Below are 24,924 nucleotides of genomic sequence, written 5' to 3'. Positions count from 1 at the left end.
TTTGGTCAAGATTTACCGGACCAGGGAGAGTGTGGAAAATGAGCAATATCAGGTTTGTGGTTTTACAAACTTGTCTGTTGATTAAATATTGTTGTTAATTTGATTTAACACAAAACTGAAAACTGACATTAAACATTTATTAATTTTATTAATTTAAATTTACTGAGGCAGATATTTAGGAATTTCCCTTTTCCTATGTTTTGTTGCTCTTCATTAGCTGTGTTGTCTATAAGTCCCAAAACTAACTAATGAATTGAAACTGAATGAAAATTCCTCGTATTTGATTAAATTTTTATATTTTGATTTACTTTAAACTAAAAATGGCATTAGATTCCAAAAGTAACAATTGACGTTAAACATTTACTTTTGTAATTAATATAAATTTACTAAGACATATCTTCCCATTTTCTAAACAGCAGTTTTATATTTTTTATGGTTCATTATCTGTGTTTTTTATTGATTAAATTGTTTTATTTTCATTTAATTTAGACTAAAAGAGACACTAGATCTTCAAATTAACCAATGATGGTAAACATTTATTTATTTAAATAATATAATTTTTTTGAGAGTTCTGTGTTTTGTTGTGGTTCATTATATATGTTTATTAATTAAATTAATAATTAATTAAACTAACAAACGACGTTAAATATTTATTTTTTTTTAATTAATAAAAATTTATGTATTATATTATTTTCATTTAATTTAAGCTAAAAAAGACAGTAGATCCCCAAATTTTCAATGTCATTTATTCAGTTAAATAATATAAATTTACTGAGATATATACTTGAATTCTTCCCATTTTCTAAACCACAGTAAGTTTTGTTGTGGTTCATTAATTCTGTTGTTTATTGATTAAATTCTATTATTTTAATATAATTTAGACTAAAAAAGTCAGTGGATCTCTAGAATCACCGATTTAATTAATATAAATTTACAGAGTTGTCCTGTGTTTTGATATGGTTCATTAGTTGTGTTATCTATTGCTTATTATTTTTTAATATTAATTTAATTTAGATTAAACAACCAAACAGCCCAAACTAATTAATGACATTATACTATTATTTTTTTAATTAATATAAATTTTTTGAGACAGATATGTTAGGACTTCTGTTCCTCTGTTTTGTTTTGTTGTGGTTCATTAATTCTATTGTCTATTGACTAATTTTTTTGTACTTTTAATTTAAACAGAGCCTAAATCTGAAGAATGACATTAAACATTTAGGTATTCGTTTAATTACTATAAATTTACTGAGACAACTAACTACTTCAGTACTTCCTATTTTCTATTTCATAGTGGTTCTGTTTTGTTGCGGTTCATTAGCTGTAACTTGTAGCCAGTATTGAGCTAGGTGCATTCTTGTCTAACAATGTATGCATTTTAAAGTTACTATACTAAATACAACCATAATAAACAAGTGCTGGTAGTTTATTACTGTTGTTTATAGCTTCATCCGCGAGGTTTGTGTGACACAAATTAAATAAATAATCCACGTAATAGACTTTATAGTCTGTGTCTTCAGATAAAATTTACTTATTGAATATTACTCCGCCATATATTCGTGTACATTCTAAAACACACGTCATTCTTACTTAAAGAGAACATATTTTCTATAAATACAAAATTCTGGGGGAGTTTTTGAATATTATATGAGTTTCCTTTTACGTATTTCATTTTACGAGCGTCATATTTTCAGTTCGTTTTCATATTTGTGAGGGTGCTGATTTCGTGTTAGTTTATTGATGTTATCATTCGAGTGCTAACCACGTCAAGAATATCCGGAGACCAATGAGTCACTGACGAAAGGGAAAACCAGTCACTCAATTCACTCACGGGGAGAACACCGTTGACGCATAATTAATTGGAGGGTTAAACACATGTAGTGCGTCAACACTCCCAGATTACAAATTAATTAGGGGTGTCGAATTTAATTATTTTTTAGTTATTTATCATAAAAATAATGACAAATTTGTGTTTAATTTTAGAATATAAAATTGTGCAACATTGGACAAGGATTATCTCTATTAAAATGATTCATAACTATTAAATGACTCAATTAAAATTTACAATAACCTATGAACTGTGCTATTGTCGCAGTAAACATCACCTGACTTTTAAATATTTTTAAATAAACATTACGAAGAGTGATACACACCCACTTTAATTAAGCGAGGAGTTTTAGTCTGGGACTAACTTTTCCCGCCGTCTATTTAACCAAATCCAATTAAGCGGGAGTCTTATCAACCGGATGCTGCAATTAAATTTGTTTTTGAATCTCGTATTTAATTACAAAGATCAATTTGCGGTTTCGCAGAGCTGGATTTTTGCGCTATTGATGTTTATGAAATCGATCGCACGGAACGGAAGTGTGAACATGCACAACAGATATTGAATATTCAATTTGCTTCATTGCCCATTTAATCGGATTAAAAACCGTTAATTGTTTTGATTCACTTGAAAATGATTTATTTCACACAACGTCAATATATAAAAAATATTTTTTATGTTTTATTCTTTAAAATATAACTTGTAAAACCGACAATTAAACAAGCAATAATAGTTTTACGTTAAATTTCATCTGGTGGATGCAATTTTAAACCAATAAGAACAGAAAGAAGTTATTAACATAAGAAATGTCATTGACGTGGTGAATTTTTTACTTAATATTTTCAGTTTAATTTATTACCATGACAAAATGTTTGTTGTTAAAGAATTCAACAGTCCAATTCTTATTTTGAATATTCCATTATGGGCCCATATCTCCGTAAAGAAGACCGTAGGAAAATAAATTAAAGGAACTTGTCCTATTATTTTTGAGTTTTATCTGAATCCGACAGATTGCCAACATATTCTAGGACACTCTGTATATAATGTGCCTCACCAGATACCTCACCAACCGCCGCTAATCATGGTTGTCTACAGTTCTAGCCAATAACACTATCATGGTTGTCAAAAAACAATATTTTACCAACAATACCTAAAGTTTTGGGAAAACTGATTAAATATTTAAAAAATCGGCATAGGTTTTAGTCGAAAATTTTACTGTATTTTTTACAACAAATCTTAGTTTTACCATTGAATTTTTGGTATAAACTTTTTACGTAGCTTTTTTATGTAGCCAAAATCAACCAATTTGGTACAGCCTGTACATATTTATATTCATTCAATATTTATGATATTTTCAAAAAGATTCATGATATTTATGGTGATTTTAAGACAAGAAACGGTAACAACTGGTGGTGGTCAGACGTCAAGTATATGAATTTTAAAAATGGCGGCCTTGAATTGCGTTTCATGAAATAGTCGGAGTTTTATATGCCGGCTTTTTCGTTCGGCTCCGTGAAACAAGCGCGAATAACCAATAATAATGCGAGAGATAATGATAAATACCCGCGTAACATTGACCTTGGAAGAGCTACTCCCTGAGGGGCGAGACGTAGGGGGCAGTCCGCGAGATAGATTGTCTGGGAATGAAACGAACGAATCCGCATAGTTTTCTCCTCGTTCGGCGATCGAGCGCTCCGTAATTAGTCTCGGAAACAAAGCACCAGACTGCGAGACTTCCTTCAAGTATGAATGTTTTCGGTCTTGTTACTTCTTGATCGCTGACAATCAAAAGCGTTATTGGAAAACTTCGATAATTCGTATAATGACTTGCTATGAAATGCTTTAGTTATAGACTTATAACTTGTTATATCAATTAAAAAATAGGACCAGTATACATTTATTTAATCGTAATTATTCATTATGAAAATGTTGGCTAATTTTAATTGTTTTTGTCATTAAAACTAGTGACTTCCCTAAAAGTTGATTCATTTTGATTCAAGAGTGTAGTTGCCCATGGTTTTCAAAAAAGTCATATAAATAATTATATAAAGATTTGACTAATGAATTTGTCACCAGAAGCTTTGAAGAGAGAAGCTGCAATTCATCTAAAAGTTGGTTAGTTTTAATTCACGAGAGGCTGTTATAATATTTTTTTTAATGCTTCATTTAAAAGAAAGTTACCTTTATTATTTTTTTAAATAGGAATGCAAAACACTGTGAATCTTAATTCAAATTTGTAGAACCTGATAATATTCTCATCTGTAGGAAATTTTAATATTTAAAGAAAACATGTTGTAAATTTTTAGTAAGTTTCAAAGTCTCAAATTCTATTTTAAGTTGAATGTCGTCTCTACTATTTTTCGTCAATCCTTCACTTATGAAAATAATATGGTCTCCTTCCCCCAACTCAGAATGTTGGTCGTTCATTTTTTTTTTAATTTATCTCACACTTATATGACACCATCATCAAGTGATTGCATCTTCGTTGCTATATTTGATGGAGAAAATTAAGTTTATTGAATTTTCAATTAGATATTTTGGGATTAAGAATTCCCCTTCAAAATTCTATTATTGGTCGAAGTTTTCAAGTAAAATTGTCGAATCGCCAACAAATTTCATTCGAATTATCGACTGTATTTGTACCAAATGGTGAATTTCCAAACATAGAAATGACTACTTGCAGGGGTACCATTGTGGAAACAGTTGTCACGGTCCCGAATTATTGTCTCGATCCCTAAACCTTTCAAGACCGCGCTGGAACCAGCGTGATTCTTTTCATTTCGGGTGCCTCCACGCTCTAATTCCCATTGTGTTGGCGGGTATTCCTAAGAAGAGGCCGCACGTCCGACCGACTTCCGAGGAACTACGCCACGAGTCCGTGAAGAGGAACCCCCCATTCGCTACGCGCATTCATTAGAGCCTTCTTTTGTCCACCATTGTTGTCGGGTGACTAAGGCGAGCTCCTTCCTGTGGCTACGGGGGTACTACGCGCCACAATGGTACAAATATTAAATCTGCGAACTGCTGGTGCAGGGGGGTGTTTGTAATCGATCGGAGGGTGCGCCTAGGGGTCAGGTGTTCGAAGAACTTTCTCTTGTAACAAAAGGAATTCGGTCGTGTAAAATGTTTTTTATCGCTTTTTATGGGTGGTACTTCAAGCCTTTATTTTTTTGACGCCCGTTTGGTCTCCAAATGGTGCAGAAGTGGTTATTATTCTGGACAGAATGACTAATACATCGAACACAAATTCGTCATACGCGACATGCGTTGTTCATCCGCGGAGTCGATTTACAGCATGCCAGTCATGTCAGTCAAACGAACTTAAAACAAGTCGAAACATAATTACGCAATAAATCATAAGCACCAGCGTCACAAAAAGCCATCGCGAAACCTGAACTGAATCGCCTCATCGAATCGGACAGATAAACAATTACAGGAACGTGGTGGCAAAAAAAAATTATTGGCAAAAAGCCGATCGCCGGGCGATTTTCGGAACCTTGTGGGATGTCATTATCCGAGGTCATGGCCTTCTGTTTCTCTTGCCATCGACGTGGTCCAGCACGAGTGATTTGTTGATGTCTTTGTTATAAACAAAAATAACCGACACTGGCGGAATCGGCTCGTTCTTGGAAATTTCACGTGTGACACAAATCAATTCATGGGATTGGAAACTTGTTGCCGTTGCTTGTATGACACCATACATGTTGAATGTAAATTCTTAGCATCTCAACGGTTTTTTAGCTTCTTGGACCTTGGATCACCAGTTGCTTTGTTTGTATTGGGTTTTATTAATGTGTGCATTAATAATTTTATTATTAAGGTTTTTATATGTTTTTTATTAGCTTATTTTAATTAATATGACATTAGAAATTACATTAACATATTCAATTTCTTATAGATCTAGAATGTTACAATAAATAATAAAAGTATCAATAAATAATAAAATTAACTTACTTTTACAACCATTAATGTACTCAGCAGGAGTCGGTCATTAATGGTTAATTAGTGATTACTTATGTTTTAATAATTACATCAAGGTCAAGAATTTATGTATTCCTCAAAATTTGTATAAAAAGCTTTATGATAATAGCAAGTTGTACCTGAAAAAAAATAAAAAAACAAGTTTGCTATTAAAAGATATATAAAAATTAAAAACAAAAATTAAAATTTCTTGCTAGCAACTATTAACCTATCGAAAATTAATGAAAAATTCTTGTATTCTCCCAAAATTCGATAAAAAAGTTCAGAAATAATAAAAAAACAATTCATATAAAACATCGTTGTTATTAAAAAAGGTAATCAAAACAAATAATTTTTGTATCCCTCAATATTCTAAAAATCTGAACATCCTTCAAAAATAGTTTTAAAAAATAATCATTTGTTATTAAAAATTAATAATTTAAACATAAATAATAATAATAATAATAATAATAATGTGACAGATTCCTTCAAAATTAATTAAGTAAAATAATCATAGTTCAAATACAATATATATACATATATATAGGTTTAAAAAATTCTGTCGCAGATCTATAATGAATTTTTGTATTTCCACAGAATTTAGAAACCTCAACAATAACAGTTTGTATCTGAAAAAATAAATATATAAATATCTTATTAAAAGTGAGATAATTTAAATAATAATAAAACAAACAAACAAATGCATATTGGGAGGTCTATCAGGAATTTTTGTATTTCTTCAAAATTCATTTAAAAACTTTTAGACGCAGTTTGTATGAAAAAATATCAAACATGTTTACTATTAAAAAGGTATATAAGGTAAAAACAAAAACAAAAAATATGACTAATTAAGTTAAAAATTTCTAATAAAAGATCCATGAAAAATATTTTTCTTGTTTCCCTAAAAATCTAATAATATAAAGCATTATTGTTATAAAAAATACATGAATTGAACATAAAATAAGTCCAGTACAACTTATTACACTAAGAAATATTTAAATAACACCCTATAATTTTAAATTACACTGATTTCAGAGTGAAATTTATTTAGTATAATTTGGTTTGGTTCAAAATTTATGTGTTAATTGTTATTATGTAACAAATAAAAACAAGCTTTAATTAAGTTTGTCTTTTTTTGTGATATTAAACTGAAAAAACTAGATAAAAAGTAATTTAACTTATTTCTATTTCATTTTTTCTTATCTACAATTTTATATTTTGCTTTTTTTGAAATTTAGTTTTTAATATTCTTTTATGTTTATTTTTTAAATTAAATATATTATGTTAATAATTTAGAAATTTTAAAGGCCATCCTAAAATCTGGTAAATCAAAAATTACATTTTCATGTTTAGAACATGCAAATGCAACATATTACCATATCTAATAATTACATTTATTACTCAGCAATTGTGACCGGTAATATTTATCGATAAATGAAAATCTCCGTCTCGACGCTTGCATGTGGCGCCTTATTTTTTACTATCGCCGTCGTTATCTTTATACGCTGCACTTAAATTACTGAAATGGTTGTTCTGTGGGAATAATTAGATGAAGTCTTGGAAACGGTGAATCGAAATTTAATTTTATGAATAGATTACCCGGTTTAAATGGACAAACAGAAGTACGTTGCAAAAAATACGCGTATGAATAATTCAAATTTAGAAAATCCTTGTTCCTTTGAAATGGTAATCGCACATAAATAGAAATAATATCGTGGCAAATGTTTGGACGTACGTTTACATAAACGCTCACTGAATGAACATAACTTGCTGCTGTTTGTATTATGTAATATGTGCCAAAGACATACACGTGACTTAATTTATGCAAAAATGTATGAAAATAGATACATAAACGACTAAATGTTAAGGCTAACCCAAATACTTTTATGTAATGCTGTTGACTAGACAAAGAAACTAATTGAAAGGATTCTACCACATTTATGTCTCTTTTTTTTTAATTCGATTATCATCAGATTTTGAGAACGCAAATATATGCAGAATTGACGAGAAAAAAATTCGGTGTTGTTTCAATAAAATCTCAAATCTGAATTTGGTATAATGATCAGCCAAGCAAGGACACTGATGACTATAAGAATGTTTTTCTATACTTCATTCAAACTAGGTACGGAGTAACTAACAAATTAGTTGCGGAAGAACTTGATCCCAGAACTGATGGATAACATGTTTCTTATTGGTCAGTTCGGAAGGGTTGGCTCGTGTTAATACTTCTTTCAAACCTAAATTTTTCCAGGATACTATTCAGTAACTCAAAATAATAAATTTTTAATATTTGCCTAAAAATATTAATTGCAATATTCCAGACTTTTCGACAATCACGTGTACTGTGCGTGAATAGCGTATGAGTGTTGTTTACTTCACCTTTGCTGAATATAGTATACGATGCCTCTTAATATTTTTAAGGTAACTGGATTCACAAGATTATATCAAATATTTTATTTTAAAGATATAAATTTTATTTTCCAATGCTTCGTTTCATTTTTATCAATATACAAAATGTTTTTTTATTTAATTTATTTATTATTTTAATAAAAAAGTATTCATTTTTCAAAAAATTAAGTACTATATATTAAAAATATGAATTGTACTACTTAGATTTGGGTGCAAGTATATAAAATGTTTATTATTATTTCTATTTTTGTTTCATCTATTCAGCTGGTCAATATAATTTTAATTAAAATTTTACGTACATTTTTTAATTGATCAAAATTATAATAACTACTTTTTACTTTATAGTATTTCATTGCTACGTATTTCACCCGATTATTCACTAACAGTATTTTGCTTAATGTAATTACTCAATAGAAATAGAAACAAATAGAATTTTCTAAGAATTTAAATAAGTCAATCAGTTTCCGGATTATTGACAGATTTAAGGAAACTAGGTTAGTGGTAACTACGAAAAAATATTAGGCTATTTTGAAAATCTGTATCCGTATAACTCGATGTCAAAAAACAATGTATTTTTATCGTCAATTCAAATTAAAGTCGTCCTGGAGGAAATATGATTTCCTGAAAGACTGTGAGAAGTCGAGTGGTTGCAGACCTGAAAAACCTTGCTTTCTACTAAAAGATCCATTTTCGAAATAAATAACGGAACAGTGGAGGTGGATAGTTATTAGTGATGAGTATAAATTTAATGTATTAAAAAATGACGGTCTTACTTATTGTATGTCATATAGAAACAAGACTACCCAAAAAAATTTTATACTCACTGTGAATCGCAGTGATGGTTCAATCACGGTATGGTTTCTGGCGTAGACCTCTTTCATCGTTTAAAACGACACGTGAACAGAATTATGTAGAGGGATATAGTGAACAACAAAGTGCTTCCATATACTGAAGAATGGTGCTATTAAGAAATGTATTTCGATGTGATAAGGATTCCAAACACAACGGATTGGTTACACGATCAAAGCATCGATTTATCTTGGTCGTCGTAACTTCAGAGCATCAACTCATTGGAAAACATATGAAAACTCGTTGCTAAACATATTCGCCATAAAAATTATACAAAGGAGCTCTTCCCAACCATATTTATGGCCCACTGAATACAGAAATATATATGTAATATTAATTTTTAGAATAATATTATTTTAACAATTTATATCAATTACAGCTATAAATTTTAAAATAAAATATGTAAATATAAACTTCTATAAGTATTAGTATTTATGATAACTCGATTGTGAAAACTTCTTTAGCCGCGTTTGGCACTTTTTGGTAGGGGAATGTCTTATGGGTTTCCGTCACCGACATGCTCGTTCATCAATTGTTCGAAGTTTGTTTAGCAACCAGGGAATCGCGTTGATAATGACGCAAGCGCAGTGTGCTGGGCGACTTAGACACTCTTTGGATGGATGAAATCTCGTGTATTCGCGTTACCGACATGCTTATAGCAGTATATCTGTAGCTATACAGCTGGTGTATAGTGCTTGTATATCTTATAAGTGAAATTGAATGGATTTAGTGAAAAATTCAATGTGTATTTACTGTGCATTGTTGATATAGTGTGTTTGATTGATTATTATTTGAATGTTCAAGTCCAATGATCGAAAACTCAGTATTACAAAATATAAAACGACATCAATTCCGTTTTTACGCGATACTTAGATGAATCAAACATTTTCATTTCTTACTTTAGTTACTATAAGCCTATCGTATTTATTTAGAACAAAATGAAATAATTGAAAGTACAAAAAGTCTAAAAGTATTGTTGAAATTAATGATAACAATGATGCAAATAATTAAAATAATGTTAAAAATCAAGTGCATTGAAATTTAAGTAAATACAAATACTGTCCATAAATTTCTAATTTTAATACTAAAAGTTCTAAGTTTTTACTTCTATCGACAGTCTCTCTGCATTTATTTATTTATTTTTTTTTAAATCATGGTTCGATTACTTGGACAAAAATTTAAATTAGCACTCTTAATAACAGCAACGTGATCATTGACAATTGTTAGTTAAGTGACTCGCACAACTTGCATAACTAATTCGCATTCTCGCCTTTGATCGGCAGCAAAGAGCTCTCGTTTTCCCGATGCGATCGCGCCAATGGGACCGGATTCAGGTCCTCAATGGACATCTCCGGGGGGCCACGTTTCTTAATCCCGCGCGCCAACGAACGTCCGCACGGCATTCCGGGCGATTAATTAGGTACGCGGACGGAAAGAAAGGGCGCGGAGATGAGACGCGGGCGGGAAACGGTCCGCGAGGTCCGCGAGGTTCGCGCGCGTCGAGACAACAATGTCGAGCGGTCGGCCTTGACTTCAACGAGATCGGCGATGGGAGCAATCAAAATGAAATGAGAGCGACGTACATATTTCGCGTCTTTCGGTCGCTTGGTTACTTGTTACTTTGAAACGCTCAGCTACCATTGTCCGCAAGGGTTGACGTTCCTCTTTAAAAAATTCGATTCGATGTTGCTTACGACTATTTGCACTTTTAATTAAATTATGAAAATTACCACATATGTATATATTAATATGGAGGGTTAAATAAAAAAATAGTCCAAATACATAATATTTAAAAAAAATCCGTTTATTGTTTAATGTTGTTCAAGAATTTTTTTGGGTAAAGTTGCACAATCCGTTACTCTAAGGAATATTTTTAGCGCATGCGTCAACTTGATTTGAAATCATCTGTTTTGGAGATTTTAGACAGCATAGTTGCCAGATTTCAGTTTTAACAAAATATCTAGAGAAAAATGTTATTAGAAAAATCTCTACGTAATTTATTTTGTTTTTCGTGTACGACTTATGTCATTTATGTAGTTGAATTCTAAAAAAGATAAAATTCTACTAATCATAGTTTATTAATTACTATATTAATTTTTTATTTACTCTATATTTCTTTGATAGTTTAATGTCTAATTAAATATATTATATATATATATATATATATATATATATATATAAATTATTCTAAAGGATATTGCTCCCTAATACACATTAGTATGCTTATAAACAAGTTATATTTTTTAAATTTGTTCCTCCAAATAAACTCGTGGAGGTACGATGGAAACAATTATATCAATAAATTAAGATTGTACTTACCAAAAAATATAAATATAATAATAATATAAATGTAATATTTTAAAAATATAGCACCGAAATAATCTATAAAGTAAAATAACTTAAAAAATTACTACAAATGAATTAAAAATGATCTTACCAAAGGAGTACAAATATAATGTTAATAATCTGTAATCTGTGTTAATAATGGAAATAATCTGTAAAGTAAAATATATTAAATGAGCATACCAATCAATAAATTAAGAATGTAATTACCAGAAGAGTAAAGAAAATATATTGTTTTAAAAACACCACGGAAATATAACCTGTAAAGTAAAATAGTTTAATTAATGAGCAATAATGATCAAATTAGAAGAAAGAATTTACTTACCAAAAAAATAAAAAATGTAATTCACAATAATATTCTCAAAGAACACAAAACTTTCACAAAGAACAATTCGAATATTTTGACCGTTGCAAAGCGACAACACAGCATTACAAATTGTTCAGAAGCGCGAAACAAGCGACTCACGACGCATGCGCTAGAAAATATTCCTTAGAGTAACGGATTCTGCAACTTTACCCTTATTTTTTACAAATATTTATATTTCCCAAAATTCACTTATAAAACTTGAAGAATAGGCAGTTCATATAAAAATCTCAAATTAAATAAAACATATTTGTTATTAAAAACACATAAATATAAAACAAAAAAATATATCGATAAAATAATTTTTGTATATCTTCAAAATACGTCTAAATGTTCAGACAGCAATTTCTCGATCAATAAATAATTTTTTTATCCCCAAAAATCAAGTAAAGCTTTAAAAATAGCAGATTGTACAAAAAAAAACTCAAATCGAAAAAAATATATTTATTATTAAAAAATAAAATAAAATATATATTTTTTATTTTATCTTTTAATAATAAATATATTTTTATATTTTCGACATATTGGTAAAAAAAATCTCATCGAAAATCAATCAAAAAATAATTTATAAATTAGTAAATTAAATCTGAAAATAAAAATTACATAAATATGAAAATAGAAAAATATGTTCCAATATTAATAAAAATAAAATACCGTAGATTTATAAAAAAAATTGTATCTGTTTTGTATTCTAATTGAATAAAATATGTATGTTAATTGAAGTGAAAATAACAGTTTGTCCAAAAGAATTCCAAATTAAATAAAGCATCGGTTATTAAAATACAAAAGTTTAATATAAAAATAGAAAATGTAGTCCAAGATCAATAAATAAATTTATTGTATCCTTAAATCAGACTAAAAAATTTCAGAAATAGGAATTTGACCCAAAAAAGTTTAATAATAATAAATTTTACGACAAATATATAAATTAATTAAAAATTAGATCGATTTAGAATTTTTGTATCCTCCTAAACTTTAAAAATGGTCAAATTAATTAATAAACATGTTAGTCATTAAAAATATACATAATTAAATATTAAAATGAAAAATATAGTTCAAGATCATTTAAATTAATAAAAAAATCAAAGATCGATATATATTTTTATATCTCCTAGTTTTATCTATAAAAATTTATTATTTATTAAGGAAGACAGTTTAAACATAAAAATAAAAAAGTAATTCAGATACAACGTATTGTTGAAATTTAGAGAAGATCGATTAATAATTTTTGTTTCTTAACAAAATAAAAAAACTTTCACAAAAAGTTGAACTAAATGTAACATGTTGGTTATTAAGAAAATAAACATAAATTTTACATAAATAAAAATAGCAGATATTAAAAATTATTTAAATTAATTTAAAAAGATCGAAGATTGATAAATCATTTTTGATTCTTCAAATTTCTTTTAGTAAAAGAAACAGCAGTTATTAAAAATTATCTAAAATTAATCATAAAAGTAATAAAAAAAATAATACATAAAATTAAACATAAAATAGTTATTAATCAAATAAAACATATTAGTTAAATAAAAACTAAATTTATACCAAATTTATAATTTTATATTACTAAAATTTTCAGTTTATTCAAGTAAATCAAATTAATTAAGACATATTTATTATTAAAATTAATTGAACAAAGAATATAAAAGCAAAGTCCAGAAACAACATTCAATGCAGTCAAATTTATTGAATTTTACACTGTATAATCTGAAGGACATCTTCATATACTAAATTATACTGATTCATGTTTCAGAATGAAATTTGTTCAATGTATTTTGGTTGCGTTGAAAATTTATAGTTATTATGTAACAAATAAAAACGAACTCTCATTATGTTTATACTTTTATAATGTGAAGTAATGAGAAAACTCAATAGTAATTAAAAAAATAATTAACGATGAATTAACCATGACACAACTCTAATTAAAAGTCAAATGTCACTTGTAATTAGTTTCTTTCTATTTAAACTAAATTAATAAAGATTTTATAAACACATCATAAGAATTTTTTACGACGGCGTTTTATTTGACCTTATTTTTATCAGTTTCCCTATTTACGTATGTGGTTTTGTAAGTATGTAATCTATTTTCTAATTGTTCACCTCCAATCAACTGAAATGTCGACATACAAATAAATATGTTTTTATCGATTATTTTCTAAAAAATTCCAGTAATGTAACGTTTAGCTTCAACAAAATCAAGTTTTATTGCAGTTTCTGTCGTTTTACATAATTATAAATTACAGTAAATAACCGTTTACTAGAATTTACATTTTATTTTTTAACAAAATCTATCGATACTGAACTACCTACTCATATCCAAATTGGAAGTAATGATTATATGCACATGTAATCGACACAATCACTCATAGCAAAATAAATACTACACCTTTGACATTCAGAATTATTAATTGCTTCAAGAAACTACAAGATTAATTGATTTTAATGCGAATTGAAACATTACATGTAAATAGTATTTCAATGTGACAGTTTCACGCCTATTACTGATAATAAATTTGTCTTATTTAGAAAGCTTTTGTATAAATTACAGCATTTTTGTACAGTGTAAAAAGGCTAATATTCTATTTATGACAAACCACAATTCCATAAATAACAATGGTTTTAATCAACACGGATATAAATAATGTGCAATTTGTGAGGTGATAATTATATCGCATCCGTTCGCTTAATACATGTATCGCAGCCTATTTAAATTCCAGAATCCAGTGAATATACAAGATAAATTTGTTTAGACAGATAAAATTGAATGTGGTAGCTTCCCATAGAAATTGCACAAGTACACGATCATTTGACGGCGTCTGTGCATTACAGTGAACAATCGTTAAATAATGTTAAAAGTCAATAAACCGCACACGGCCCGGTTGTTGCAACTGCGCCAATAAAGCCCGAGCGAAATCATAATCGACATATCAATAATCCCCGCACAATAAACGATGGGAAATATGCAAACGCCGTTCGCCGTTCGACAATCAATAAAAATAAGAACGCCAATTACAATAGCCTCGAATCGCGGGAGACACGACAATAATTGGCCCGAGAGTAAAACATGCGGTTGCACCGAAGTCGGTCACAAAATATCAAGTAAAGGTGTAAGTTTCATAACTCTGTAACATTTTCAATGCGCTTATATGGAAGAATATTGTCAGCGGTGTCTGTCTTTGTCCACCACTTATGTCCGATATCTATCAAATGTGCATTCCAAACGGTAATAAAAATGCGTGCACGCCGAAACGAGAGCGTACAAATTGGCCGACAATCACCGCATAATAGGTGAAGGAAATCGCACATAAAATCGATAAGTTTACGCGCACGTTTAATTACCCTTAATCGAGGCTCACAGACATTTACCATTATGTATGACGCAAATTTATATAAAAAATGTTCATACTTATATAAAAATTCGTCCAATTTATCCATGTATATCGTTAATTTGTATTGAAATTTGTGATTTTTGTATCATAAGTATTGATATTTATATAAACATTCGTGATATACATATATAATTTGTTTTCTGTGTATAAAATTCGTGATAGTTACATCTAAATTATCGATTTTAATATCAAAATACATCAAATTTAGCGTTATTTACATCTACAGCGTGACCCCCCCCCCCCTTAAAATTTGTAATTTTTATCCCATTTTAACTTTTTCAGTTGTAAAGCATTAATAAAATATCACATTTTTTGGCACAAAAATCAAAACTTACAGAATAATTTTTTAAATCTAACACCACTGGATTAAGCAACCCCTGAAATGGGTATATATCAAATTTCATAAACAAATATGCATATTCATAATTCTGTGAAAAAATTAAAAATTATATTCTTTTTATGAATTCATATTTCTAAACTTGATTACATCTATAAACTACTTACAATTAAATGTCAAAAATAGTACAAATTATCTTATTTCTCAATAATGTCGGTATATTTAAATTTATTGATATTTATAACAAATTTACAGATATTTACATACTGATTTTGATATAACGATTCGTGGCATATCAAAATTCGTGATATAAATATAAGATTCGCGATAGTTGTGTCAATTTTAGTGATATTTGTAACTAAGTTACCATTTTTTATATTTATTTGTATATAAAGTTTGTGATATGTAGATAAAATCGTGATTTGCATATGTATTTACATCAAATTCAGCTACATAAATTGCTTTACTACTTAAATTTGAATTATTAATGTCACAATTCGTGCGTTTCAGGTAAAAATGGTAATACGTATATGTTGTTCGTGATATGTGTATAAAATTTATGATATTTATATCAAAATTAGAAATATTTATTAAAATATTATATAAAATTTTTGAGATTCAGATAAAAATTGTTATATATGTATTAGGGTGAGCCAAAAAAAATCGACTGTATATTCCGACACCGAAAAATTGGTTCCTAGCTACCTTTAAAAAATGGTCTCCAAAGATGAGCTCTTAATTTTAATAGGAAGATCATCCCACTCATTTCTTATCCTACAGAAGATTGAGGTCAAAGTTTGAAGAATTTAACAAAAATTTATTTTTATATCTAAATTTGATGATTTTATAGCTAAATTAGCGATTTTTTTATTAAACGAATTATTTATATTTAAATTTGTGATATACATAAAATTCATAATATTTATTTCAAAATTCGTCATAATTATATCAAAATTTAGCGATATTTATAAGTAAATTGGTAATTTTGATATTGGATTTGCAACAATGTAACAGTATATAAATTTTATTTTCAACGTTTCTCTTAATTTTATCAGTAAATAAAATAATAATGTTATTTATTCAAATAAATTGATATTTTCCACAAAAACGAAAAAACTAATTTCTCACCAATACTCTAAATAATGCCTTTTTTATACCGTGAAGAAGGTATATATATATATATATATATATATATATATATATATATATATATATATATATAATTTCAATATAATATTCAAGATATTGATAAGTGGAATTATTAATTAAAAAAGTTGCTCCAAAAATCTTTGTTTCAGTTTGTTAGGTATTCCTGCAACAGATAAACAACAATGACAACTTTGGAGTAAACAATTTAAAGATATAAAACATGATCATTTTTCACATTACGTCATTCTTGTCACTATCTAATTTATATATATTTTTGATATTTTCATGTGGTCATATTTCTCAACATTAACGAAACTTCAAAAGATTCTAATCTATATCTATATATAAATATTTGCTTTACAGCATCAGTGCAATACTTATTTTAAATTTAAGTTATTTTTTAACAACTACGTACAACAATTAATTGTCTATAATTAACAATAAAATCAAATAATTTAATAGCCTTAATAAAACGGTTAGTAAACTTTCTACCGAGGCGCGTAAATAACGCGGCAAAACTATATTTGTCCAATTACGTGCTGCAACAACAAATTGAAATTCTAAAACGTCGCCAAAGTCTTAAATAAATCGAGTGAGCCAAGGACAAGTAAGGATGATTACATCGTTTACCTGAACGGATTGATTTGTACTTTAAAAATATTGGTCCGCAATTGTTAGTTGGTTCTGTCCCCTTTTCGAGAACTGGTGTTTCCTATTTATCAGCACATGGCCATATGTTGAGAAGTTGCAATTTTTTGTCCGTGCACGTCATAACCGTTAGTAATGTGTATCCTCGTTGCGTTTCAGTTTGCCATTTGTTGTGAGAATCTGAAATAAATTGGTTTAGTTTCGGTTTGAGTACCCGTTACAGGTACTATGTGCACTTTCTTCTGACCATAAAAAACGGTATTAGTATTAGCATCTTGTGTTTTGTCCCTGAAACTTTGCATGTGTTTGCTTGAAGGTTCATTCATAGGTTAGACAACACAATTGTGTTTGGTTTTGTATATTCCTACTTGTTGAGTTAATAGAAAGGGGATAATTGTGCAGACGTTATTAGTGAATGGAGGAACTAGTTTGACATTTTCACCGGCTTGTACCTTATCCTTTTAGCAGACAAAAGGTGTCATTATTTGCATGCACATTGAAATTCAAGAGTTTCTTGTTGTTGCATATTTTGCTCCTCAAATGGTAATAACCTAGGATTATATGTTACTCTTCTTTTATTGTCCTGTCTTCCTTTTATTTTATTTTAATTTAAATGGCAAGTCATTTAAATTATTTGTATATTTAAAATTATTTGGCTCGTTAGATGAATTTGTTGCATGGAAGTCAAATCTGGGTCATACGGAAGTTGCAACTACAATACGAGCAGTATCGATTTAAATTAAATTCGGTCGCCTCATTCGTTTAAAGGGTCAACAGTTCTGATAAACCAACGTATTCATGAGAGGCCTTATTAAATTAAACTTGATATAATTTTTTAATTACCTCCTTCATTTCCATTGTGTTTAAATATGCAGATTAGTACTTAAATTAGTATTTAAAGTATAACAATAAAATATAAAATTTCAATTACTAAAACACCATAAAATAACGGGTTGAAAAATATTTAGCATTTAAATACCTTTAAAAGTATAATAGATTATTGTGGTTGATTGCATTTCAGTTACATATCAGTTTAAGGAAAAGTAAACACCTTGCATCTCCATGTCGACGTTCTACACCTGGCAGTGGGCGCGTTATCGGTAGATGTTGATCGGCACACGGTGGTTCAAAATTTAAAAAGGGATAGAAGGAAATACACTAGGTTTTGGTTATCTACTTTTTACAAGAGTCCCCTTTAAATTTTTATTTATTAGTTTATTATATCTCGGACTATTTCTGACCTGTCTATGAAAAAGGGACATTTGACAGATTTCAATAAAGTATAATTTTTTTTCTTACAAACAAAAAACGTAATACTTCTTTTAAAAAATATTTTTTATTTCAAATGGAAAATGAAAAAAATATATTTTTCTTAAATATATAATGTATATATATATATATATATATATATATATATATATATATATATATATATATATATATATATATACAATAATATTTCTGATAAAGATTATACGTAAAAATATTTAAATATCTCTTTATCTATCAGAAATATAGTGATATCTTAGCTTGAGATCATTTACAATATCAAAAAATATGTACATACATTTTAAATATAAAATTAAAAATACATATTTCAATTGAAAACTATTAAATAGTTTGTTGGATATATCTCGAAATTTGAAGGGAATATAAAATTGCCTATAAAAATGTTTTCCTTTGAATTAAAATGAATGAAAATTAGACAAAATAGTAATTAAACCTTGTCGAAATATGCCAATTGTTTTTGTAAATATTTCAGAAACAATCAGGCATTAAACAATAAAATTCGAAATTTCAGAGAAATAATAATCAAAAATACATAAAAATGATATTAGATAGAAGTATAATTATTTATTATTTTAGACAAATAATTAATAATAATAAAATAAATTTAATTGCAATTATCAAATTATAAAAAGAAAATTATAATTTTTAATTTCTTTTTCGACCGATTTGGTTCCAAAGAGAAAAAACTAATAAAAAAACTATTTTCTATAACAAATTCTGCATTTTTTTCATTTTGAATCATAAATGTATCCAGTGATAAATCACAAAAACCCAACTGTAGTTATATTTGTGGAATACGAGAGCACCGTGCGTGGTCGCGCTATCGCTCCCCCGAATAAATATTCACATCGGCCGGCCCCTCTCTCCCCAATGGCTGCGTGCACCCGCCAATGCACCCTTTACCCGCGCCAACTACGCACGTACGTACGCCGAGCCCCGCGTGCTAGTGTGTGCAGGTCTTGCGTGCATTTGCCCGACCGTATGCGTTTTGTGTTGTGCAACGACGGCGGCGACGGCGGCGGCGGCAGCGACGTCAATGGCGGCCGGGAAAAACGGTCCTCCTCAACGTATTAACGGCACGCAAATTTATCACGGTGAATCGTGACGGTTTGGTGACAAAATCCCCCTGTGCATCGATCGCCACCCCATCGCCGCCCAGGCTGATTGTGTACGAGTGAACGAACGAGTGTGCCGTTCGTTATCCGGTGTGCATGTGTGTTACGTTGGTGTTCCCGCGCTTTTTGCCACGGCGCCGTCGAACAAACATGAGCTCCTCCAGCCGCATTCTGACAATCATGCTGGAAAAGGTCTCGTTATTCATTTACTGCACCGGTGGTACTCTCTTGTAAAGGTTGCGAAATGCATCTCGCCCACTCCGGCTGTGAACTTTTAACGGGTTCACTTTTTTATGCACTTTAAATGCTTTGCCGGTCGTATCGGCCGTTACTGAACAACAGTCAGTCAGTCGATTATTTGCACGGCCGTTTTCATTAACGTAATTGATCATTTTAATCTGGTTTCACAGCCCACTCGCCCGCAACAACGGCCAAATAGTATTGCAAAGATCAAACACACGATAAAATTAAATATGTTAATAAACGTACACATCAATTATCCGTATATGCCATAATTTAAATTACATTCACTGGGAATGCTCATTAAACGTGTTGATACGTTTTAACTTTATGATTATTGAAAGGTTACTCATTCCAAAAATGACATGATTTATACGTTTTTCCATAAATACTATGTTTAATTTATCATGCATATTGCTAAAACCGTCAATATTTTATTGGAATATGTCGGCAATATATGTGAAAATAATCTATTTCTTCGATTTTTATCATTTTTCGACGTCGTGACATCAACTTTTGAATTTTAAATGAAATAAATACTATAAATTTAATACTTCTACTCTTCGAATTTCATGGTTATTATGACGTTTTCATAAAAAAAAATCACCTTAAGAATCCTAACAAGGTTACCAATTATGCCAACAATAGATAAACAACAATACGTCTAAAATAATTATTACTAATGTAACAAGGTTATTTGATTTTCAATATAACTAGATATTTTTCATTTAATAATTTCTCTTGAATATTTTATAAAAACTTCCTATAAAAATGGTATCACTGAATTATTTACTTCATGAGCCATCTAAAAATATCTACTTCATTTAACACAACAATTCTAAATTGTTTATATGTTGCTAGTATTTTATTAATTTTTAAGATGTCTAGATATTTTCGATTTAATTTCACTTACCAATACCCCGAATTTTCTCATAAAAAACCTTATAGTATGCATAAGCCATCTAAAGATATATGTACTCCAAATTTCACTTGAATTCTACTAACTGTTTTCGAGATACTGCCCCCTTCTTGGGCCACCTTGTATAATTTATTTAATTTAATTTTTATTCTACTACCAACATATCTCGTATATTTGTAATTACAAACTCACATTTCAAATCCAAAAATAAACTTTTACGGTTACTTTTAAAACTCAATTCGACGTACTAACTAACCTAAATTTCACAATTTCAGATGGCTTCACTGCCTCTTTCGCGAGGTTCGACCTATTCGAGTTCGGACTCGGACGATTCGGACGCCGACAGTGCCATGCTCGCCCAGTGCAGCCTCCAGGAGATAAGCCAGGAGGATCTGGCGGTCATACTGCCCGAACAGCAGGAATGCGACGCCTTCGGCGACTTCGAGTGCAACAGGACGGACAAGAACTCGCCACAGACCGGAGAGTTGTCCGGTTCCGACATGGAGTTGCCTCAGCAGGCGGTCAACGCCCTCATCCAGAGAACCACGGAAAGTTCGAGTGAATCGGAGTCCCACGCGCCTCCGCCGCCCAGCTCGTTGTACGCCAACAGTTTGCTGCAACAGTTCGTCGCCCAAACGCAGATGTTGAACACCACCACCATTCCGGCGTCAGATGGTGCGAACAAGTCCACCGGCAACGCCAACGCAGGGGATAATGCAAGCACCAAAACGGAGGTTGAGTCCACAAAGAAGCGGCGGGGGCGACCCAAAAAAGTTGACAAAGCACTGGAAGCAAAGGAGAAGGCTCTCTCGTCGGATTACTGTGCTAATCCGAACGTGTCGCCCGATTCCGGTATACAAAATAGTCCAGATCACGTTTCCAGTCCGGAACCCCAGCTCTCTCCCAACATTAAAATGAAAGGCAAGGAGGACATGAAAAAATTAAGTACAAATGACAAAGCAAAGTCTCAAAGATGTGATAAATCCGGTAAATCAGTGACAAATGTATTTAATAAAAGTTTACCTAGTGTTAGCAAATCAAAGGACCTTAATAAATTGCCAGTGACATCCAATCGTTTTGACCGAGTTTTATATGCCAATACAGATAGGGTATTGTATCCGCCTAGGCGAAAAGTTGGCAGGCCCCCTATTGTTAAAAAAGGTCCAGGTCGACCTCCAAAAAACAAACCTCAAGTTGAATCTCAACAAGAAAATAAACAACAGGAAAAGGCTTCAGACAAATCGAAACTACTGAAAACTAAACACAATAAGAATAACAAACCAGTCTTAACGACAAAAAATAAGCTGGATGTTATGAAAAATAAGAGCATCGTCTTAAAGAACGCGAAGCTTATGCACAGCAAACACAAGAAACACAAACATAAAAAATACAAGTTCAAAATACTAAAACCTATCGGTGTCGTAGATCCAAAAATCAATATTGAAATTGAAAAACTTATAGCAGATTTTGTGAAGCACTGTGTTATAGGCAGCATAAAGACAAGAGAAAATTTACCAGATATTATAAAAACAATGAAGAAAGTCTCTAAGAAAAGAAAAACCACCGAGTATAACGAAAAAAAGAAAAAGAAACAGAATGTTAATACGACAGTTAGTAAAGTGAATAACTCGAATAACTCTAATGAACAGAGATTGCCTCTTAAAAAGAGGCATTATCATCTATCTGTAAATAACGATAAGGCTGATGATGAAAAAATTGAAACTAAAAAGGAGGAAAAGGATTCTCTTGAAATTAAAAGTGACAAAGTTAAAGGAGTAAATAAACAGACTGTTACATCGACCAAGGTCGATAAAGTTAAATCATCAACTGCACCTAAAGTAGAAGTAAAGACTACAACTGCCAAATACGTCCCGGTAATTAAAACAAATAATACATCACCAAAGTTACAGACAATCAATAACAATGAATATGATGAAAAGGAAGAAAAGAACGGCCTGGTATCCAGTACAGCCACATCACCAGTACCAAATAAAGTATCAGAAGACAAAGCTATTAAAATAGAAGATGCACCAATTAAAGAGGAAAAATTAAATTCATCAAATGGATCTATTACGGCAACAACACCTAAGAAGCGTCATAGATTAGAAATGGCATCTAATGAAAATGTCTATGCGTGTTCCAAACTAGACGTATTGTCATCCGTCGAGGATAAAACAAAAATCTCAGTTGAATCTTACATAAATGAACTGAAAATGAAACGGAATCTCATACCAAAATTAGCTCCTACAACTGAAGAGGAAACGAAACCTGACATTGTTGAGAGGAAAACTCTGAACTGCGATTCGCATCAGCCACCGAAATTATCACCAGAAACCGCAAAGAAAAAGGTGCGTAAACGAAGAGCATATAATAGAACAGGATTTCCCACTGTTAAAAAGAAGAAAAAGAAGCTACCTATTTTGGCGCCCGAAAATGTAAGTACTTAATAATTTTCATATTTATAAATATTAAATAATGATTATATTTATAGGCCACCCCTGATACCAAACATCACGAAATTTGCGATCGTGTGCCGAAGGACGGTGAAGAATACACAGAATTCGTGCAACGAACAAAGAACTCTGACACTTCGCCGACTCGCTCTGACAAACTAGATGGAATCTCCTTGTCCAAGTGGGAGCCGATGAGCGACTGTGATAGCTTGCCCCAGGATGAAAGGATTGATGAGCTGGACGACAGCAGATCGGAGCACAGGATGCAACTGCGTCAGCGAGACTCGTCGCCTGCCACTTCGGTGGACACCAGATTAAGTGAGAGCTATAAATCAAAACTGGACGATATCGATTTAGACGATGCGTCGTCAATATCACTGGAGTCAAGCATCGAAAGACTGAAGAGTCGCCTTAACAAGCGGAAACGAAAACGTGGTTCGGACAAATCTGAGACGTCGTCGACTGGTTATCCTAAAAGAAGGTTGAGAGATGTGTCACCTGCTAGTAGTATCGAACCAATCACCGACAAGAGGTTAAGAGCTGATGACAGAGCTTCCGCTTCGGGCGACGAAATCAAGAAAAACAGGAGACCACCCAAGTGGAAGAAGAAATATCTAGTTGCTGGACTTTTCTCGGATTATTACAAAGAGGATGAGTAAGTGTAAAAGTTCTGTTTATAATAGCGACTCTATAATTTTATCTTTTAGTGAAGCGGCTCGTCAACGACGTAACGATGTAGCAGCCTCCTCAAAAACACGTGCCGTATACAATCCGGAAGAACATCCATACGGTTTATTACCGCCGCCTTATCATTGTGGCAAGTACCTGCGGTGTCGACGACTACCGTTTCAATTGCCCTTTGATCTTTGGTGGCAGCACACTCACTCTCAGTTGCCCGGCCGAGACTTGGTTCCGTCGTGGAACTACCGTAAAATACGGACTAATGTTTATAGTGCTAAGATTACGACTGGTGCGTGTGAACCTCAATCCTGCAACTGCAAGCCCGATTCAAATTGCGGCGACGATTGCATTAATAGGTAAGATTCAACCATGCAACTTTAAATTGATCATTATACAATATTATAAATTTGGCAGGTTGGTTTTGGCAGAATGTCCAGCAAGTCACAAATGTGGCAATCAAAGAATCCAGCGTCACGAATGGTCTCCAGGTCTTGAAAAATTCATGACAGACTCCAAGGGATGGGGTGTACGCACAAAATTGGCCATCAAAAATGGCGAGTTTATATTGGAGTACGTGGGTGAGGTTGTCTCAGACCAAGAGTTCAAAGAGCGCATGGGTACCATCTATCAGAATGACACACATCACTATTGCCTCCATCTGGATGGTGGCTTAGTTATTGATGGGCACAGAATGGGTGGAGACGGTAGATTCGTCAATCACTCTTGTCAGCCCAACTGTGAGATGCAGAAATGGTCGGTGAACGGCCAGTTTCGCATGGCATTATTCGCCTTGCGCGACATTGAACCTAACGAAGAGCTTACGTACGACTACAACTTTTCATTGTTCAATGCAGCTGAAGGTCAAGAGTGTAAATGTGGTAGTGAGATGTGTCGTGGCGTCATTGGCGGCAAGTCCCAAAGGGTTAGACAGCTTCCTCCACAAGGTAAGTTAC

At 31.1% G+C, this 24,924-nt stretch overlaps 1 protein-coding gene across 1 annotated transcript in view; it reads left to right on the top strand.

Moving 5' to 3' along the window:
• Nucleotides 1–24,924, top strand: part of LOC109594925 (histone-lysine N-methyltransferase ash1) — a 30,819-nt gene that overhangs the window by 2,889 nt on the left and 3,006 nt on the right. Inside the window, exons 4-7 of the mRNA XM_020010191.2 lie at nt 21,113–23,272; nt 23,329–23,945; nt 23,998–24,327; nt 24,386–24,915. Of these exons, the coding sequence (XP_019865750.2) occupies nt 21,113–23,272; nt 23,329–23,945; nt 23,998–24,327; nt 24,386–24,915 (3,637 nt within the window). The remainder of the gene's footprint in view (nt 1–21,112; nt 23,273–23,328; nt 23,946–23,997; nt 24,328–24,385; nt 24,916–24,924) is intronic.

This window comes from Aethina tumida, chromosome 3 (genome assembly GCF_024364675.1).
Source record: "Aethina tumida isolate Nest 87 chromosome 3, icAetTumi1.1, whole genome shotgun sequence".
NCBI lineage: Eukaryota > Metazoa > Arthropoda > Insecta > Coleoptera > Nitidulidae > Aethina > Aethina tumida.
The sequence above is the reverse complement of the archived record's forward strand: the minus strand, read 5'-3'. Positions and strand labels throughout refer to the sequence as shown.